Source organism: Aplidium turbinatum, chromosome 2, assembly GCF_918807975.1.
Source record: "Aplidium turbinatum chromosome 2, kaAplTurb1.1, whole genome shotgun sequence".
Taxonomy (NCBI): domain Eukaryota; kingdom Metazoa; phylum Chordata; class Ascidiacea; order Aplousobranchia; family Polyclinidae; genus Aplidium; species Aplidium turbinatum.
In genome coordinates, this window is record NC_137473.1 from 53,211,002 (window position 1) to 53,233,162 (window position 22,161).

General features: G+C 34.8%; 1 protein-coding gene across 1 annotated transcript; it reads left to right on the forward strand.

Moving 5' to 3' along the window:
* The first annotated feature begins 1,190 nt into the window (after positions 1–1,190).
* Positions 1,191–20,513, forward strand: LOC145765169 (collagen alpha-6(VI) chain-like). Its single transcript, XM_082576944.1, has 31 exons — positions 1,191–1,300; positions 1,518–1,590; positions 2,544–2,686; positions 3,196–3,304; positions 3,610–3,715; positions 4,107–4,172; positions 4,260–4,322; positions 4,990–5,152; positions 5,370–5,442; positions 6,379–6,521; positions 7,031–7,139; positions 7,443–7,548; positions 7,940–8,005; positions 8,093–8,155; positions 8,828–8,990; positions 9,208–9,280; positions 10,217–10,359; positions 10,869–10,977; positions 11,281–11,386; positions 11,778–11,843; positions 11,931–11,993; positions 12,666–12,828; positions 13,039–13,111; positions 14,032–14,174; positions 15,651–15,759; positions 16,066–16,171; positions 16,549–16,708; positions 17,100–17,211; positions 18,048–18,274; positions 18,880–19,046; positions 19,370–20,513. The coding sequence occupies exons 1-31, from the start codon at positions 1,224–1,226 to the stop codon at positions 19,426–19,428; spliced, it is 3,402 nt and encodes a 1,133-aa protein (XP_082433070.1). The 5' UTR covers positions 1,191–1,223; the 3' UTR covers positions 19,429–20,513.
* The last annotated feature ends 1,648 nt before the right edge of the window (positions 20,514–22,161 follow it).

The following is a 22,161-nucleotide window of genomic DNA, read 5'->3' on the forward strand; positions in this document are numbered from 1 at the left end:
AAGATATGTTATTTAGTGTTTTAACAAAAGCTAAAGTAAACCGTAGTTGGATAGAATTTCATAAATTTCATTTTCTTACACAGTTTTCTTTGGCAAGTTTTTACCTTTAAACATTCTTGTCTCATCCATTTTTGAAATTTTAAAACAATAAACCAAACATTTAACTGACTTTTGCAAATCAACTAAATAAAACGTTACAAATTCAATTCTAAAGTATAATGCTAATATTTTGTTTTTAAACGTAGAAACAACATCCATAGTCTCACCAACTGCCATCACACTTTCAACTCCAATGCAGCCAAGCCATGCAGGTAGTCTTGCTTTTTAAACTGACTTTTTCAAATAAACATTACAAATTCAATGCTAAAGTATGTTGCTAATATTTTGTTTTTTAACGTAGAAACAACATCGCCAACCCTACCAGCTACCACACTTTCAACCTCAATGCAGCCAAACAATGCAGGTAGTAGTTTTGCTCTTTAAACTGTGAACTTGAACAATGTGACGAAATATTTCTCACCTTTGTCTGGACGTTACATTGATAGTGTTGATTTGATGTCACAGACAGATAAAAAAAATATTTACTTCACAATGTGGATGTTAACGACCTGTTTTAGCCTGATGTTGCGAGTTCTCTGTGGTAACAACAGTTTGTACTAGCTTTTGGAACACAGTTCCCTAGTCATGTGATATGACGAATGGTGTTGAAGTCAGTGGGTCGTTGTTTTATCCGTTCTTTTGTCTGGATTAAGGCTGCTGTTTTGACTGCAGTCTGTTGAGTTTATGTGTTGCCAGGCGTTATTGCTGCATAATTTTGTCGAACCAGTTAATCAGTAGATTAAGTGATGTATTGTGTATATAAAAAAATCATTGTTGTATAAATAACATAAAAAACGACTTCAGAAAAATTTATGTCCTGGACAAAAAAGAATAAAACAATTAATGTGTCTCAAGAAACATTGGCGATACAGAACAAATCGTTTACTTTAATAGATCTTGTAATTGTTCTACACAATTTTCCTAATTTTAATTGAACTACTCACTTAATCAGTCCAATATGACATTATACTAGTATGAACCAATTAAGTGGGTTTTGCTGCAATACAGTTATTTTTCATTTGTGATATAATGTTTCAGATGCATTGGATCTCATATTTCTTTTGGATGGATCTGGATCTATTGGATTTCGTAACTTCGGGATTGTAAAGGACTGGGTTACTCGTATGTCCAACTTCTTTGACTTGTCTTCTGGGGCAACTAGGATTGGGGTAATCCAGTATTCCCATTACGACTCATCTAGGTAATAAACAGAAAAGAACCATTTTTTATTTGTGACGTTTCTGATTTACATATTATTGTTTTAGATTTAAATTTGTCAAGATTTTTAAAATCGTTTTAAAGTTTGTTTTTTTTAAGTAGTGTGATCTTTACTTCAGTTTGTAGTCTACTTGAAGATAAAAGTATTGATTTTCCAAATGTGAGATGAAAATAAAACAACCCCTTGTTTTTCTTTCCAGGGAGCTCGACAATCAACCGCATATAGTAACTGAAATACCTCTTCGTGCTCACACAAACGCAAACGCATTTCACGTAAGGATTTTAAAATATGTACAGCACAGTATACACTCGAAGCAGCTGGTAATCAGTAATCACTTACATTTATCGGATTGCCCCTTTAATTGGACCAATCGCGTTTGATCGCGATGTTATCCGGTTAAACAGAGTTATTCACCTTAAACAGAGTTATCTGGTTGTTCACTAAAAAACGTTAAAAGCTATTTCACCTTTATTCAGATTATCAGAAGGTTCTTATTCAAATATAAAATTATTCTATTTGAATAAGAACCTTGTGATGATCCCATCAAAAATGAAACAGCCTGGTAATGTTTTTAGGTAAACAGTAATTACATTTGATTTATTTCGCTTTGCTTATCTCTTATGCTTGCAATTGAGCATTTTTGTAGTAGGCTACAGGAGTATTAAATAGTATTTATTAAATTGTTTTACGTCGGTGTAACATATATACTTGTAGGACAACATCTTTAGCCTAGGAGCGTAGTTAGGGGCAAAAATGGCAATTGACCTTCCCCCAAAATGATTTTGAATAAATATTTCACCTTCTGTTACAGCATTATTTGACGGAGTTTTAGTATGAATTTAGGTTGAGTTGAATGTACTCTCAAAATGAGCAAAGCTAAGGTATTTTTTTTCCGAACTTCAGCCTCAGACCCCCCCACTGGGTGCTTCTCTTTAGTAAACTTGTTACCGAGATCACTGAGATGTGCAATAATACTTATCCCCCCCCCCACCTTCGAAATTTTGTGCTGGCTACTCTGCTTCAGGGATTTCAATAGCCTTATAGTTTGGGTTTGGCATTGTAATGAAACTTTGCAATGCCTGCCTACATACAATAAAATCAGTAAAAACCATAATTTTGATCGCATTTGTTATTTAAAATTCTGAATAAAACAACAACTCAGACACTCATTTAAAATGGTAAGAAAAGTACTGTTTTTTCAGTGACAAATGTTTTTACACCTCAGGCCGCTGTGGAAAGAATACAACTGCAAGGCTTTACAACGTACACAGCACACGCCATGCTGAAATCCATAATGGATTTCCGGTCTTCTGATCGGTTCAATGATCCTTCTATCCAAAAGGTGTTAATCATATTAACTGATGGAAAGTAAGTAGGTTTCAGATAGGTCTTTTATTTAAGAAACAAGAAATGTAATGTACCCTTTTAAAAAGCATAACAAAGGTCAAAAAACTATAATGTACCTTAATGCTATTACTATACAAATCATTGTGACAACTAGCATAGACACTGAGTTATCATCATCATCATTGTAATCATCATCATCAAGAACACTCAGCTTTTACAAGGCCGTTCATAGCAGCTTTCTATATGTAGCGGCACCTAGCTGAATGAATACTTTGTAATCAACAACAGCCAAAACGAACAAAAACCACAGGTTTGCAAAATTTTTAAAATTAAACTTCCAAGTAGAATAAGTTCTCAGTCATAAAATAAAAAAATTGTGGCAAGAATTCACAGCGATAGATACGTGTTTCGCCCATGAGGCTCGTCAGTATCGCACCAGCTTTGTGCTGATAGCCTGGAAGAACGCTCCTTTCTTCACAGTGTGTTACAGATTTATGTATTCAATGTACTATATTTCTAACTATATTTAGTGCAAGTGATGTGGATTCATTGAAGTCAAGCGCAGAAGCAGTCCGAGATGCTGGGATCACCACGTATGCAGTTGGAGTAGGAGGTGGTATTTCGTCAGTTCAACTTCAGGTTAGCTGTTTCTAAATTTACTTTTTTTGTAGCACAAATGTTACTCGTGCTGTAATTTGTGCTTGCTTGCTATTTTGTGTTCACAGAATACAAACGGTTTCGTGCTGTGTAACGCTGGCAAATCTGACTTCGAATCCAGCTCGGGTGATACCGAAGACTTTAAAAACAGTACCAATTGTGTTCTTCATTTGATGAAGCAGTGGAGAATAGTCCGATGACTATGTGTTTACATCGTAACTACAGTATAATACAAATTAATAAAAACAAACTTGCTAAAACACTTTAGCAAATATGTTTATTTTCAGCTAGTGGCTGATAGTGACGATTCAAATCGAGTACAGCATGTGAACAATTTCTTCGGTTTATTGTCCATCACAAACGCATTATCAGATGTCATCAAAACACACAAAGGTACAAAACACAAGACTGCAAGAGAAAGAAGATATGTTATTTAGTGTTTTAACAAAAGCTAAAGTAACCCCTAGTTGGGTAGAATTTCATAAATTTTGTTTTCTTATACAGTTTTCTTTGGCAATTTTTTGCCTTTAGACATTCTTAACTCATCCATTTTTGAAATTTTAAAACAATAAACCAAACATTTAACTGACTTTTGCAAATAAAAAAAATAAACATTACAAAATAATTCAATGCTAATTAGTCCCACCAACTACTATCACACTTTCAACCTCAATGCAGCTAACCAATGCAGGTAGTTAGTCTTGCTCTTTAAACTGACTTTTTCAAATAAACATTACAAATTCAATGCTAAAGTATGTTTCTAATGTTTTGTTTTTAAACGTAGAAACAACATCCATAGTCTCACCAACTACCATCACACTTTCAACCCCAATGCAGCCAAGCCATGCAGGTAGTATAGTCTTGCTCTGCCGACTTTTTCAAAGTAAACATTACAAATTCAATGCTAAAGTAAGATGCCAATATATTTTTAACGTAGAAACAACATCGTCAACCCCACCAGCTACCACACTTTCAACCTCAATGCAGCCAAACAATGCAGGTAGTTGTATTGCTCTTTAAACTGTGAACTTGAACAATGTGACGAAATATTTCTCACCTTTGTCTGGACGTTACATTGATAGTGTTGATTTGATGTCACAGACAGATAAAAAAATATTTACTTCACAATGTGGATGTTAACAATCTGTGTTAGCCTGATGTTGCGAGCTCTCTGTGGTAATAACGGTTTGCACTAGCTTTCGGAACACAGTTCTCTAGTCATGTGCTATTGTGCTATGACGAATGGTGTTGAAGTCAGTGGGTCGTTGTTTTATCCGTTTTTTTGTTTGGCTTGAGGCTGCTGTCTGTTGAGTTTATGTGTTGCTAGGCGTTATTGCTGTAAAATTTTGTCAAACCAGTCAATCAGTAGATTAAGTGATGTATTGTTTTTTTATAAATAAAAATTATTGTTGTGTAAATAAGCATAAACAAACCTTTTCAGAAAAATTTATGTCCTGGACTAAGGTGAATAAAACAAGTAATGTGTCGCAAAAAACATTGACAATACAGAACAAATCGTTTAGATCTTGTAATTTGTCTGCACAATTTTCCAATTTTTAATTGAACTACTCATTTAATTCGTCCAATATGACATTATATTAGTATGAACCAATTAAGTGGGTTCTGCTGCAAAATAGTTATTTTTCATTTGTGATATAATGTTTCAGATACATTGGATCTCATATTTCTTTTGGATGGATCTGGATCTATTGGATTTCGTAACTTCGAGATTGTAAAGGACTGGGTTACTCATATGTCCAACTTCTTTGACTTGTCTTCTGGGGCTACTAGGATTGGAGTAATCCAGTATTCCCATTACGACTCATCTAGGTAATAAACAGAAAAGAACCATTTTTTATTTGTGACGTTTCTGATTTACATATTATTGTTTTAGATTTAAATTTGTCAAGATTTTTAAAATCGTTTTAAAGTTTGTTTTTTTTAAGTAGTGTGATCTTTACTTCAGTTTGTAGTCTACTTGAAGATAAAAGTATTGATTTTCCAAATGTGAGATGAAAATAAAACAACCCCTTGTTTTTCTTTCCAGGGAGCTCGACAATCAACCGCATATAGTAACTGAAATACCTCTTCGTGCTCACACAAACGCAAACGCATTTCACGTAAGGATTTTAAAATATGTACAGCACAGTATACACTCGAAGCAGCTGGTAATCAGTAATCACTTACATTTATCGGATTGCCCCTTTAATTGGACCAATCGCGTTTGACCGCGATGTTATCTGGTTAAACAGAGTTATTCACCTTAAACAGAGTTATCTGGTTATTCACTAAAAAACGTTAAAAGCTATTTCACTTTTATTCAGATTATCAGAAGGTTCTTATTCAAATATAAAATTATTCTATTTGAATAAGAACCTTGTGATGATCCCATCAAAAATGAAACAGCCTGTTAATGTTTTTAGGTAAACAGTAATTACATTTGATTTATTTCGCTTTGCTTATCTCTTATGCTTGCAATTGAGCATTTTTGTAGTGGGCTACAGGAGTATTAAATAGTATTTATTAAATTGTTTTACGTCGGTGTAACATATATACTTGTAGGACAACATCTTTAGCCTAGGAGCGTAGTTAGGGGCAAAGAGGGCAATTGACCTTCCCCCAAAATGATTTTGAATAAATATTTCACCTTCTGTTACAGCATTATTTGACGGAGTTTTAGTATGAATTTAGGTTGAATGAGCAAAGCTAAGGTATTTTTTTTCCGAACTTCAACCTCAGACCCCCCCACTGAGTGCTTCTCTTTAGTAAACTTGTTACCGAGATCACTGAGATGTGCAATAATACTTATCCCCCCCCCACCTTCGAAACTTTGTGCTGGCTACTCTGCTTCAGGGATTTCAATAGCTTAGTTTGGGTTTGGCATTGTAATGAAACTTTGCAATGCCTGCCTACATAGCCTACAATAAAATCAGTAAAAACCATAATTTTGATCGCATTTGTTATTTAAAATTCTGAATAAAACAACAACTCAGACACTCATTTAAAATGGTAAGAAAAGTACTGTTTTTTCAGTGACAAATGTTTTTACACCTCAGGCCGCTGTGGAAAGAATACAACTGCAAGGCTTTACAACGTACACAGCACACGCCATGCTGAAATCCATAATGGATTTCCGGTCTTCTGATCGGTTCAATGATCCTTCTATCCAAAAGGTGTTAATCATATTAACTGATGGAAAGTAAGTAGGTTTCAGATAGGTCTTTTATTTAAGAAACAAGAAATGTAATGTACCTTTTTAAAAAGCATAACAAAGGTCAAAAAACTATAATGTACTTTAATGCTATTACTATACAAATCATTGTGACAACTAGCATAGACACTGAGTTATCATCATCATCATTGTAATCATCATCATCAAGAACACTCAGCTTTTACAAGGCCGTTCATAGCAGCTTTCTATATGTAGCGGCACCTAGCTGAATGAATACTTTGTAATCAACAACACCCAAAACAAACAAAAACCACAGGTTTGCAAAATTTTTAAAATTAAACTTCCAAGTAGAATAAGTTCTCAATCATAAAATAAAAAAATTGTAGCAAGAATTCACAGCGATAGATACGTGTTTCGCCCATGAGGCTCGTCAGTATCGCACCAGCTTTGTGCTGATAGCCTGGAAGAACGCTCCTTTCTTCACAGTGTGTTACAGATTTATGTGTTCAATGTACTATATTTCTAACTATATTTAGTGCAAGTGATGTGGATTCATTGAAGTCAAGCGCAGAAGCAGTCCGAGATGCTGGGATCACCACGTATGCAGTTGGAGTAGGAGATGGTATTTCGTCAGTTCAACTTCAGGTTAGCTGTTTCTAAATTTACTTTTTTGTATCACAAATGTTACTCGTGCTGTAATTTGTGCTTGCTTGCTTTTTGTGTTCACAGAATACAAACAGTATCGTGCTGTGTAACGCTGGCAAATCTGACTTCGAATCCACCTCGGGTGATACCGAAGACTTTAAAAACAGTACCAATTGTGTTCTTCATTTGATGAAGCAGTGGAGAATAGTCCGATGACTATGTGTTTACATCGTAACTACAGTATAATACAAACTAATAAAAACAAACTTGCTAAAACACTTTAGCAAATATGTTTATTTTCAGCTAGTGGCTGATAGTGACGATTCAAATCGAGTACAGCATGTGAACAGTTTCTTCGGTTTATTGTCCATCACAAACGCATTATCAGACGTCATCAAAACACACAAAGGTACAAAACACAAGACTGCAAGAGAAAGAAGATATGTTATTTAGTGTTTTAACAAAAGCTAAAGTATCCCCTAGTTGGGTAGAATTTCATAAATTTTGTTTTCTTATACAGTTTTCTTTGGCAATTTTTTGCCTTTAGACATTCTTAACTCATCCATTTTTGAAATTTTAAAACAATAAACCAAACAGAGAACTGACTTTTGCAAATAAAAAAAATAAACATTACAAAATAATTCAATGCTAATTAGTCCCACCAACTACTATCACACTTTCAACCTCAATGCAGCTAAGCAATGCAGGTAGTTAGTCTTGCTCTTTAAACTGACTTTTTCAAATAAACATTACAAATTCAATGCTAAAGTATGTTTCTAATGTTTTGTTTTTAAACGTAGAAACAACATCCATAGTCTCACCAACTACCATCACACTTTCAACCCCAATGCAGCCAAGCCATGCAGGTAGTATAGTCTTGCTCTACCGACTTTTTCAAAGTAAACATTACAAATTCAATGCTAAAGTAAGACGCCAATATATTTTTAACGTAGAAACAACATCGTCAACCCTACCAGCTACCACACTTTCAACCTCAATGCAGCCAAACAATGCAGGTAGTTGTATTGCTCTTTAAACTGTGAACTTGAACAATGTGACGAAATATTTCTCAGCTTTGTCTGGACGTTACATTGATAGTGTTGATTTGATGTCACAAACAGATAAAAAAATATTTAGGCTACTTCACAATGTGTATGTTAACAATCTGTGTTAGCCTGATGTTGCGAGTTCTCTGTTGTAATAACGGTTTGCACTAGCTTTTGGAACACAGTTCTCTAGTCATGTGCTATTGTGCTATGACGAATGGTGTTGAAGTCAGTGGGTCGTTGTTTTATCCGTTTTTTTGTTTGGCTTGAGGCTGCTGTCTGTTGAGTTTATGTGTTGCTAGGCGTTATTGCTGTAAAATTTTGTCAAACCAGTCAATCAGTAGATTAAGTGATGTATTGTTTTTTTATAAATAAAAATTATTGTTGTGTAAATAAGCATAAACAAACCTTTTCAGAAAAATTTATGTCCTGGACTAAGGTGAATAAAACAAGTAATGTGTCGCAAAAAACATTGACAATACAGAACAAATCGTTTAGATCTTGTAATTTGTCTGCACAATTTTCCAATTTTTAATTGAACTACTCATTTAATTCGTCCAATATGACATTATATTAGTATGAACCAATTAAGTGGGTTCTGCTGCAAAATAGTTATTTTTCATTTGTGATATAATGTTTCAGATACATTGGATCTCATATTTCTTTTGGATGGATCTGGATCTATTGGATTTCGTAACTTCGAGATTGTAAAGGACTGGGTTACTCATATGTCCAACTTCTTTGACTTGTCTTCTGGGGCTACTAGGATTGGAGTAATCCAGTATTCCCATTACGACTCATCTAGGTAATAAACAGAAAAGAACCATTTTTTATTTGTGACGTTTCTGATTTACATATTATTGTTTTAGATTTAAATTTGTCAAGATTTTTAAAATCGTTTTAAAGTTTGTTTTTTTTAAGTAGTGTGATCTTTACTTCAGTTTGTAGTCTACTTGAAGATAAAAGTATTGATTTTCCAAATGTGAGATGAAAATAAAACAACCCCTTGTTTTTCTTTCCAGGGAGCTCGACAATCAACCGCATATAGTAACTGAAATACCTCTTCGTGCTCACACAAACGCAAACGCATTTCACGTAAGGATTTTAAAATATGTACAGCACAGTATACACTCGAAGCAGCTGGTAATCAGTAATCACTTACATTTATCGGATTGCCCCTTTAATTGGACCAATCGCGTTTGACCGCGATGTTATCTGGTTAAACAGAGTTATTCACCTTAAACAGAGTTATCTGGTTATTCACTAAAAAACGTTAAAAGCTATTTCACTTTTATTCAGATTATCAGAAGGTTCTTATTCAAATATAAAATTATTCTATTTGAATAAGAACCTTGTGATGATCCCATCAAAAATGAAACAGCCTGTTAATGTTTTTAGGTAAACAGTAATTACATTTGATTTATTTCGCTTTGCTTATCTCTTATGCTTGCAATTGAGCATTTTTGTAGTGGGCTACAGGAGTATTAAATAGTATTTATTAAATTGTTTTACGTCGGTGTAACATATATACTTGTAGGACAACATCTTTAGCCTAGGAGCGTAGTTAGGGGCAAAGAGGGCAATTGACCTTCCCCCAAAATGATTTTGAATAAATATTTCACCTTCTGTTACAGCATTATTTGACGGAGTTTTAGTATGAATTTAGGTTGAATGAGCAAAGCTAAGGTATTTTTTTTCCGAACTTCAACCTCAGACCCCCCCACTGAGTGCTTCTCTTTAGTAAACTTGTTACCGAGATCACTGAGATGTGCAATAATACTTATCCCCCCCCCACCTTCGAAACTTTGTGCTGGCTACTCTGCTTCAGGGATTTCAATAGCTTAGTTTGGGTTTGGCATTGTAATGAAACTTTGCAATGCCTGCCTACATAGCCTACAATAAAATCAGTAAAAACCATAATTTTGATCGCATTTGTTATTTAAAATTCTGAATAAAACAACAACTCAGACACTCATTTAAAATGGTAAGAAAAGTACTGTTTTTTCAGTGACAAATGTTTTTACACCTCAGGCCGCTGTGGAAAGAATACAACTGCAAGGCTTTACAACGTACACAGCACACGCCATGCTGAAATCCATAATGGATTTCCGGTCTTCTGATCGGTTCAATGATCCTTCTATCCAAAAGGTGTTAATCATATTAACTGATGGAAAGTAAGTAGGTTTCAGATAGGTCTTTTATTTAAGAAACAAGAAATGTAATGTACCTTTTTAAAAAGCATAACAAAGGTCAAAAAACTATAATGTACTTTAATGCTATTACTATACAAATCATTGTGACAACTAGCATAGACACTGAGTTATCATCATCATCATTGTAATCATCATCATCAAGAACACTCAGCTTTTACAAGGCCGTTCATAGCAGCTTTCTATATGTAGCGGCACCTAGCTGAATGAATACTTTGTAATCAACAACACCCAAAACAAACAAAAACCACAGGTTTGCAAAATTTTTAAAATTAAACTTCCAAGTAGAATAAGTTCTCAATCATAAAATAAAAAAATTGTAGCAAGAATTCACAGCGATAGATACGTGTTTCGCCCATGAGGCTCGTCAGTATCGCACCAGCTTTGTGCTGATAGCCTGGAAGAACGCTCCTTTCTTCACAGTGTGTTACAGATTTATGTGTTCAATGTACTATATTTCTAACTATATTTAGTGCAAGTGATGTGGATTCATTGAAGTCAAGCGCAGAAGCAGTCCGAGATGCTGGGATCACCACGTATGCAGTTGGAGTAGGAGATGGTATTTCGTCAGTTCAACTTCAGGTTAGCTGTTTCTAAATTTACTTTTTTGTATCACAAATGTTACTCGTGCTGTAATTTGTGCTTGCTTGCTTTTTGTGTTCACAGAATACAAACAGTATCGTGCTGTGTAACGCTGGCAAATCTGACTTCGAATCCACCTCGGGTGATACCGAAGACTTTAAAAACAGTACCAATTGTGTTCTTCATTTGATGAAGCAGTGGAGAATAGTCCGATGACTATGTGTTTACATCGTAACTACAGTATAATACAAACTAATAAAAACAAACTTGCTAAAACACTTTAGCAAATATGTTTATTTTCAGCTAGTGGCTGATAGTGACGATTCAAATCGAGTACAGCATGTGAACAGTTTCTTCGGTTTATTGTCCATCACAAACGCATTATCAGACGTCATCAAAACACACAAAGGTACAAAACACAAGACTGCAAGAGAAAGAAGATATGTTATTTAGTGTTTTAACAAAAGCTAAAGTATCCCCTAGTTGGGTAGAATTTCATAAATTTTGTTTTCTTATACAGTTTTCTTTGGCAATTTTTTGCCTTTAGACATTCTTAACTCATCCATTTTTGAAATTTTAAAACAATAAACCAAACATTTAACTGACTTTTGCAAATAAAAAAAATAAACATTACAAAATAATTCAATGCTAATTAGTCCCACCAACTACTATCACACTTTCAACCTCAATGCAGCTAAGCAATGCAGGTAGTTAGTCTTGCTCTTTAAACTGACTTTTTCAAATAAACATTACAAATTCAATGCTAAAGTATGTTTCTAATGTTTTGTTTTTAAACGTAGAAACAACATCCATAGTCTCACCAACTACCATCACACTTTCAACCCCAATGCAGCCAAGCCATGCAGGTAGTATAGTCTTGCTCTACCGACTTTTTCAAAGTAAACATTACAAATTCAATGCTAAAGTAAGACGCCAATATATTTTTAACGTAGAAACAACATCGTCAACCCTACCAGCTACCACACTTTCAACCTCAATGCAGCCAAACAATGCAGGTAGTTGTATTGCTCTTTAAACTGTGAACTTGAACAATGTGACGAAATATTTCTCAGCTTTGTCTGGACGTTACATTGATAGTGTTGATTTGATGTCACAAACAGATAAAAAAATATTTAGGCTACTTCACAATGTGTATGTTAACAATCTGTGTTAGCCTGATGTTGCGAGTTCTCTGTTGTAATAACGGTTTGCACTAGCTTTTGGAACACAGTTCTCTAGTCATGTGCTATTGTGCTATGACGAATGGTGTTGAAGTCAGTGGGTCGTTGTTTTATCCGTTTTTTTGTTTGGCTTGAGGCTGCTGTCTGTTGAGTTTATGTGTTGCTAGGCGTTATTGCTGTAAAATTTTGTCAAACCAGTCAATCAGTAGATTAAGTGATGTATTGTTTTTTTATAAATAAAAATTATTGTTGTGTAAATAAGCATAAACAAACCTTTTCAGAAAAATTTATGTCCTGGACTAAGGTGAATAAAACAAGTAATGTGTCGCAAAAAACATTGACAATACAGAACAAATCGTTTAGATCTTGTAATTTGTCTGCACAATTTTCCAATTTTTAATTGAACTACTCATTTAATTCGTCCAATATGACATTATACTAGTATGATCCAATTAAGTGGCTTCTGCTGCAATACAGTTATTTTTCATTTGTGATATAATGTTTCAGATACATTGGATCTCATATTTCTTTTGGATGGATCTGGATCTATTGGATTTCGTAACTTCGAGATTGTAAAGGACTGGGTTACTCGTATGTCCAACTTCTTTGACTTGTCTTTGGGGGGAAATAGGATTGGGGTAATCCAGTATTCTCATTACAACTCATCTAGGTAATAAACAGAAAAGAACCATTTTTATTTGTGATATTTCTGATTTACATAATTATTGTTTCGGAGTTAAATTTGTCAAGATTTTAAAAATCGTTTTAAAGGTTTTTTGTAGTGTGATTTTTACTTCAGTTTGTAGTATACTTGAAGATTAAAGTTTTGATTTTGCAAATGTGAAATGGAAATAAAACAACCTCTTGTTTTTCTTTCCAGAGAACTCGACAATCAACCGCATATAGTAACTGAAGTACCACTTCGTGCTCACACAAACGCAAACGCGTTTCACGTAAGGATTTTTAAAATATGTATATTGTATAGCATACACCCTAAGAAGCTGGTAATCACCTACATTTATCGGATGGCACCTTTAATCGGATCAATCGAGTTCGATCGCCATGTTATCTGGTTAAACGGAGCTATCAAGATTGCGATTGCTTATAAACCGTTTGTAAATTCTGAGTTATTGACCTAGCAATTTCACCTTTATTAGGATTATCAAAAGTTTCTTATTTAAATACAAATGATTCTATTTGAATAAGAACCTTGTGATGATCCCATCAAAAGTCAAACAGCCTGTTAATGGTTTCAGGTAAAAAGTTGTTACATTTGATTTATTTCGATTTGCTTACCTTTTATGCTTGCCATTGAGGATTTTTTGTAGTACAGTGTAGTATTAAATAGTATTTATTAAAATTAAATTGTTTTACGTCAGTGTAACAGATATACTTGTAAGACAACATATTTAGCCCAGAGGCATAATCAAGGGGCAAAGTGGGCCCCAAAAATATTTTGAATAAGTATTTCTGTTACAACATCATTTGACGGAGTTTTACTATGAATTTAGGCTTAAAATATTCTCAAAATGCGCAAAGTCAAGGTATTTTGTTTGAAATTTCAACCCCCGACTGGATGCTTTGCTTCGCTATCGTTAACTCGTTACCGGCTCCCTGAGATATGCAATAATATTTATTTTGCCCTCCTCCACATTTTGTGCTGACTACTCTGCTTCAGGGATTCCAATAGCCTAGTTCGGTTTGGCATTGTAATGAAAATGTGTAATACCTGCCTACATACAATAAAATCAATAAAAACCATAATTTTGATCGCATTTGTTATTTTGAATTTTGAATAAAACAGCAACTTAGACTCACATTAAAAATCATAGCAAAAGTATTGTTTTTACTGATTAATGTTATTAAACCTTAGGCCGCTGTGGAAAGAATACAACTGCAAGGCTTCACAACTTTCACAGCGCACGCCATGCTGAAATCCATAATGGATTTCCGGTCTTCTGATCGGTTCAATGATCCTTCTATCCAAAAAGTGTTGATCATATTAACTGATGGAAAGTAAGTAGGTTTCATATAGGTCTTTTATTTAAGAAACAAGAATTGTAATGTACCCTTTTAAAAAAGCATAACAAAGGTCAAAATTCTATAATGTAGGCTACTCTAATGCTATTACTATACAAATCATTGTGTCAACTGCCATTGACACTGAGTTATCATCATCATCATCGTTATTATCATCATCATCATTATCAAGAAAACTCAGCTTCTACAAGGCCGTTATAGCAGCTCTCTATTTGTAGCGGCCTCTAGCTCCCTTTAACTGCCACAGGCTCTTTAAAGAGCCCAAGCCCTAAAAAGATACACACTTTTTGCAATCACCATAACTCTGGTCTTTGTTTGCCAAACTGCATGGGTCTTACTTTTTTAGAAAGAGGAAGACTTGTATTGTCTAAAAGTTGAAAAAAAATACTAGGTTTGTATTTGAACTTTTTCTGCAATTTTCGATTATTTACAGAGAATTTTTATTTTTTGTGCAAAGTGAAGTTTATGAGGCTCTTTCTTCTCAAAAAGCATAAACATTACTGTGACAACGCTGCGTGGAAAGCATGACACTTGCCTAACGTCTAGCGGTGACGTTTACCACGATTTCAAGTTTTTTTTTCAGATATCTGAACAGAAAAAAAAAGGTAAAAAAAAATAAAATTTATTTAATTTGTCAGAAATTTTAGTCATTTAAGGCATTTAAAAAAAGTACACAAAATTTGTAAACATATTGTAAAAAAACTGTTGAAGATGCAACAACTTTCATGTTTAATTATTTTTCTCGCAGTTACCGTTCTCAAAATACAGCAGTTCAAAATCAAAACCTTGCTCAAGGTAAATTCTGAAAAATGCATCAAAAAAAGCGTGGCAGTTAAAGGGTTGAATACTTTATAATTAACAACGCCCAAAACGAATAAAACCACAAGTTTGCAAAAATTTCAAAATTAAACTTCTAAATAGAATAAGTTCTCAGTCTTAGAATAAAAAATCTCAAAGACGATCAAGAAATCTCTCGTCCTATCTTTATATCTTTCCCAAAGTCCTTTGACTCATTGATCTCAATGAGGAAGAACCATGATTGAAACAAAGATCTTATAATCCTAGTTGAAATATCACACAATCATTAGATGATGAGACGTTTAAAATTTAGAAATTGTGTTAGTTGGTGGATCTTTTGCTTTGTCACTGACACTTGCTTTGTCAATTAGTGGTGCGATACTAACGAGCCCAGCCTCATGGGCGAAACACGGTGTCTATCGCTGTCAATTCTTGCTACAAATCGGCTGCCGAGAAACATTGCAATAGTTTGTTACTGATTCGTTTCTCGGAAGCCGATTGTAGCAAGAATTCACAGCGATAAATACGTGTTTCGCCCATGAGGCTGGGCTTGTGATTATCGCACCAGCCTTGTGCTGATAGCCGGGAAGAACGCTCCTTTCTTCACATTGTGTTACAGATTTGTTTGTTCAACGTATTTCGAACTATGTTTAGTGCAAGCGATGTGGATTCATTGAAGTCAAGCGCAGAAGCAGTCCGGGATGCTGGGATCACCACGTATGCAGTTGGAGTAGGAGATGATATTTCGTCAGTTCAACTTCAGGTTAGCTGTTTTCAAAAATAAATTTTCTTAAATTTATTTATTTTTGTAGCACAAATGTTACTCGTGCTGTAATTTGTGCTTGCTTGCTATTTCGTGTTCACAGAATTTCGTGCTGTGTAACGCTGGCAAGTCTGAGTTTGAATTCAGCTACGGTGATGCCGAAGACTTTAAAAACAGTAGGCCTACCAATTGTGTTCTTCAATGAAGCAGTGGAGAATAGTCCGATGACTATGTGTTTAAATTGTAAATATGAATAATAATGCAAATTGATAAAAACAAAACACCTTAGTAAATATTTATTTTCAGCTCATGGTTGCTAGTGACGATTCAAATCGAGTACAGCATGTAAACGATTTCCGCGGTTTGTTGTCCATCGCAAACGCATTATCAGAAGACATCAAAACACACAAAGGTACAGAACACAAGACTGCAAGAGGAAAAAGCAATGTTATTTAGTATTTCCACAAAAGCTGCTGTAATTCGTAGTTGGATGGAATTTCGTAAATGTTCTTTTCTAACACAGTTTTCGTTGTATACTTTTTGCCTTTCGACATTCTTGTCTCATCCATTGTTGAAATTTTAAACCAATAAACCAAACATTGAACTGACTTTCGGATTAAAAGAATAAAAACATTTTTACTGCAGTATACAGTAACTTATATTGCTTGTAAACTATCTAAGTTATAACTAAATGTGTGACTTGCTTGAGTTTATTGGGTTTTTTTTTGGTTTTTTTTTCAACAGAATAAACTAAACTAACTATACATGGCTCAAAAACTTGTAAATTAGGGCCTTATCCATTGCCGAGTGACGAGACAATAAAGGAAACAACCACTGATGACGTATCCTTCTTGCCATCGTGCTCTGTCAATCAACTCGCCAAAGCAATCTTCAGATGTGAACACGTTTTTGCAACTCCTGCCTCTTTCAGTGGTCCTACGGTTTGCGCGTAAGTATAATTTCCAGCAAATTTAAGAAAATTTGTTTCAAGATGCTGTTAAAGCCTTAAATCATTTTTTTTCTGTTTTTGGCAAAATCTAAAAGTTAACTATTGCTATCAAACTAGCTCAGCCAGGTGTAAACTACAATAAACTTTATGCTAAGTTTTAAGCTGTTTTATGACTTGAAATTTATTTTTTGTTTTGCCAGCACTGATGATTATTTTGAGATGCTTGCAATAAACCATAGCTCACTTACTCTGCTTATCTCTGGAAAACCATCTGCTTAAGACAGTGACAGCAAGTATATCAGACTGGCTACAACAACACATCGAATTGTCTAACAAAGAATGAAAATAACATACATTTAATCACCCATGCTTGTTGTAACTGCTTTTGTAGAAACAAAATCGATGATACAATTCGTTGTGTCGGGAATCAAATTGCGCAGTGCAGAATTGGAGGAATGAAAAATACTTTGGATAAATTTGAAGATTCTAGTGTGAACTCGAAGGTGATTTGAATATTAATGTTTCGGCCTATGATGTAGGCTACTTACAGCAGGCTGCTGGTTTTGCATTGTACATGGTACATCAAATTTGTAATCTAAGATTAATGCCTTGGAATCCAAGCTTTTCTCACCTTAGACACAAACCAATACGTAAACACCATTCAAACTGATAAACGATCTTTCTCAACAGTGATGAAAGTTTATATCTAAATGTTTTAAATTATAATTTTCAAAATTTTATAAATCTACTTTCCCGAATATATTTCAGCTGAATGTATCAGCATATGTTGCGATTATGTCAAATCAATTCAGTCTAGAATAAGGAAGAAACGACAAAACACAAATGTTTAGACGAGCTCAGACCGATACTGTATAAGATATTATTATCTTGTGGCAAATGTTATTATGACGTAAAAACAAACCGAAGTAAACATTTCTTGTCTTTTAGTAGCCTGAATCTAACATAGCTCAGTTGGTTGAACACCCGACTTTCTGTGCGAAGAACTGTAAGATCAAGCTACGCTGGTTCGGCTCCCGGGTGAGCACTTTCTCAATCCGTGGATAAACATTTACACAATTATTCAATCATCATAACCTTGTCTTTGATAATACACGTTGTCCTCGTTTATTAGCCCTAAGGTAAATAGGCCCATCCACTTGCTGAGCCCAATTTGGTCCGTTCCAGAATTATTAAATGTATAAGAGTGACAGAGAATCGTCCCCCACTTAATAACCCCCTTGTTTAATACGCCCGAAATTGTCATATCCCGAAATGGACTTAATAAACAGGGACTACCTATATCCTGAAATAGCAATTCAACTCCATTTTATCGTTGAAGGTTATGCTTACTTTGCTCTTCAACGCCACTATGCGGCTTGGAGTGCAAGCTAATGTTGGGATCCGTTCCTTTTGCTTTCACGCTACCAACCCCAGCATTCCTTATACGCCCGAAGTGCAAAGGCCTGCAAATATCTGTGATGAAGACTTCTTTGAAGATTTGCTTGATCAAGCAAGAAGATTTTACATTTCGTATTCCACAGCACAAAATAAAGCGGCCATCTGCAGGTAGATTCTGTTGCTCTTTTCTCTTTACTAAAATTATCTAATTGCAACTTTGGGTAAGTGGAAGTACGTTAATTGAAAAAAACCTACACGCCTGCAATACATTATAACTCCACAGTCCACATTATCTTGCAAGATGGGCTCAAGTGGTTTTTTGAAATAACCGCAAAAATAATTTAGAGTAAAGCAAAGAAAACAATGCAGTAAATCGAATTTCCATAAATACCGTGAATTTACCATTCGATTTATATGATTTCATTCACCGTTGAGCCCTGTGGTATAATGACTGAGATTACTGGAATATCGGAGCACATTGATACAGCAAGCAGTTATGTCGAAAACATCTCTTAAAATTAGAAAGCAGAAACAACTGCAATTTTTGGAGAAATTTTACATACCACTGCAATAAAAGACTTTGTAAATAATTTTGTATTTTATTCGCTCTGAGGATGCGCATTGTCATGGTGCGCGATACGTTAGTGAAGCAATAAACTAACATATTTGTCTTTGCTTTTTCTTTTACTTTCTTTAAATTGATGTTGCAACTGGTTCTAGAAACAAGAACAGCGTATATCTTATACAGTTTTAACATTTCTGGTTTCAAACAGAGCGTTTCAAGAACTCAAACGGTCATTTATCGATGCAGCCAGAAGCAGATGTGATTTTGATAAACTTTACACTACACGACTTGACAGGAACTTTGCGACTTATCTTAAACAAGTTTTCAATGTTCTCATAAACACAGCCGAAGAATTGGAGTCTTCTTCTTGTTCAGGTATGTCGAAGTGCTATCAGTGTTGAAGGACGACAGAAAGTGCATAGCATAACCAAACAAAAAATACGATTTAAAAGTCAGGTTTGTCTGTATTCAAGTGTTTTTAGTAAGCGGCGATATATTTTAATTTTTTTCTTGATGTTACGTAGTCAAAACATTTACTGTAAGTGGTAAAATAAACTTAAATAAAGTGAATAAACAGAATAAACAAAACGCAATTTTAGGTAAAACACGAAAAACAGCTTCTCAATTTATTTAAAGCCAAAAGCCAATTCAACTTATTAGGCTTGTTTTGAATAGCTTCATTTTTTTGCATTTTTCAGACACACAAGAAGATTTTTTCTTGGATGGATTTCGTCCCTTCGGGTGCCTGAGAAATTAATCCATACAAGAAATTGCGAAAGAATTATTGCAATCAAATTGATGAGTTCATTTTAACCGCGCCAGTAAAAAAGAAATCAATGCTTAATCAATGTATCAATATAATAACTACCTACAATGCCAAACAATCTATTTTAAGGGACCAACACTACGTTGTACTCGGTAGCGTTTACAAGTGGATCCAGGGGGTACTTTTAGACCAAGACCCTGGATGATTTTGTGGTCCGTGGCCTTTTCAAGCGGCCCACGACTGTTATCCTTATAAGTATCTTGACTTGTGTCCCAAGGATCCCATTGGTACTGGGCCCAAAATAGCCTCTCAGCGGCCCTGGTTGTACGACTGTAAAATCCAGTTCAGGTCTATTGTTATGTTAACATATTGATAATTACTTTTCCACTGGTTGGAAGTGTGTTTCTTTCCTCACGTCGTCACTCCTGTTTGACAAAACTTGTAAATAAAAACAGATATAATCACCATTGCAGTATTTTCGCGATTTGGTAAGTTTTTTTCTCTGGAAGATTTAATTGTGTTTTTTTTATATTGTAATTGTGTAAAACGATCAATAAGGATATCTGCCTGATTGATGGATTGATTTGATTTTTATGCTCGGACTGGGAAAGCTTCTATAAGAGCGTTATCATGGCAGTTTCGCATAGAGGCTTTGAACCACTGATGCAGGCTGGTCACTGAGATTGACAAAGTGGAGTTTCCGTTAGTTGTTGACGAGCTGTAGTCGGAGAATTATTCCATCCGCTTAGATACAAACATTGGCGGTCATTGTGTTTCAAACACGCTTGATATTCATTGTTTATCACTTTATTATTTTGTTGTGGAGCCTTCGCGTTGTGCAATTGGTAAAATCCATTTATCAAAAAGGTGACGTTTTTGCTCTAAAGCGTTTTCACTGTATTCGTATCATTGGGGAGAATTACTATGAAGAATGTTTCCAACGGAAGATTTTAATTATGTGGGATTTTTCTGACGTTTTTACATTGCCTCTCTCAATTCCAAAACTAATTATACATTGTAACTTGAAATACACTTGGACATTCAATAGAATTGTAGCCTACAGTGTCACAATAAAAAATTTCCACCCTTGTAGAATGCATTGCTTGCTGGATAGTTTGGTACAGAGCTGTGGAGTTTAATCAAAACTAGGCGGCTTTATGCGAAGACAAATACGGGGCATGTTAAAAATTTTTGCCTCTTTACGCTGCTGGCATAAAATTGCTGATTAATGCTGAATCATCCAATTAAACGTAAAGTAAAGGACTCCTGAAACAGTATAGTTTTTTTGATTGCAACCCCATAGGCCTACCGCTGTAAATATGATACTAACCATAACGCTGGAGATTAGACTAATAGTATTTGACTACAGACTCGCCAAAATCTTGTTGAACTCACTGGTGTGTTGTATCACCTGATGTCAGTTCAGTTCAGCAGGCTATAGCCCATAAATGGTCTTAGGCAGTTTTATCCAGAGTAGGGTACCTAAGCAATGTTTATAATCATGAGAGAAATCAAGAGCTACAGCTGAGGGCGCCGCTCCGTAATCGACGGCATGCCTGTATTTTGCCAAGACACATGCTCTTGAGCGGTGTCGAAGCAGCAGGCTATCGAACGTCGAACGAGGACTGTCATCACTCGGCTATGCAGCTGCGTTAGGGTAGCAAATTAGCTGCGTGAATACAGCTGAACTTTTTTCAGGTGCTGGAATATTCTATAAATAGTATTACTTAACCTTTTACCTTACAGTATTACTAAACTCCATGATGCACCTGTAGACCACTGAAAATGTAATGGCACACAGAGAGAGCGTGAAATGCTTTTGGGTATATTTCTTTTGAATTGCTTGCAAGTTTTCATTACATAGGCTTCATAATTGCATTATCTTCAAAGTAGTTTAAGCACAGTGAGGTAAACCAAACGAAAAAAACATACAACACAAACTTAGATAGACAAACATGTTGGTCTGTACTTCTACAGTATAAAATATCACATTATTTCGTAAACTAAAGTAATCAGCAAACATAAACTGAAAATTTTTGTGTTTTTCTGCTGCACCGGTTAAGAAACGCTTTTCTACTGCCTGAAATGTAAATCTTGCTTGATGAAATTTGATCTTCAAATTTTACTGGAATTTTTGAAAATCCGTATTTCTGTAATTTATTTTTTCTGAAAAATCTCTCTACAAGCAAAGCTGGATTAATATGTTCAAAATAACTGTTCTGGTAAACTGTTCAAAATGTTGCTTAATCTGATTAGCAATTTCTGAACGAAGTTGGTTTATTATTCATCAAAAACTGTAAGTGAAGTTGATGCTAGCTTCCGCATTGCAATATATTGAAGGAAAGGCTTAATTTATGACAAACGAACACATTCTTTAAGTTAATTTATGTCAAAAAAGCTTCTCGTCACAAGCGGCCATCGTTTTTCGAAAAAAACTTTAAATAGAAGTTGGCTGCTTTTAATTTTAAGTCGCACAATTTTGTGGGCGACAAAGACACTTGTTTTGTCAATGGAGGATAGTAGCGCACTGTCTGTGACCTTATAATCCTACATCTCTTGTACTTCTTAAATAATTCATCAAAACTTGGACAATACTAGGTTGGTTGTGTGATCTTAAAACAACCGAACGTACCCGTGTGTTTCAACAACGTTGACATCAAAATTTGTTTTGGATAAAACCACGCCTCATAACATAATTTCAAACCAACCAGACTCACACCTGAA

Excerpts from the sequence above, each read along its gene's own strand:
- LOC145765169 (XM_082576944.1), top strand. The coding sequence starts at position 1,224 with ATGTCCAACTTCTTTGACTTGTCTTCTGGGGCAACTAGGATTGGGGTA. Across the intron at positions 8,006-8,092 it reads AATGCAGCCAAGCCATGCAG|AAACAACATCGTCAACCCTA; the intron begins GTAGTATAGTCT and ends TTTTTAACGTAG. Across the intron at positions 13,112-14,031 it reads CAAACGCAAACGCGTTTCAC|GCCGCTGTGGAAAGAATACA; the intron begins GTAAGGATTTTT and ends ATTAAACCTTAG.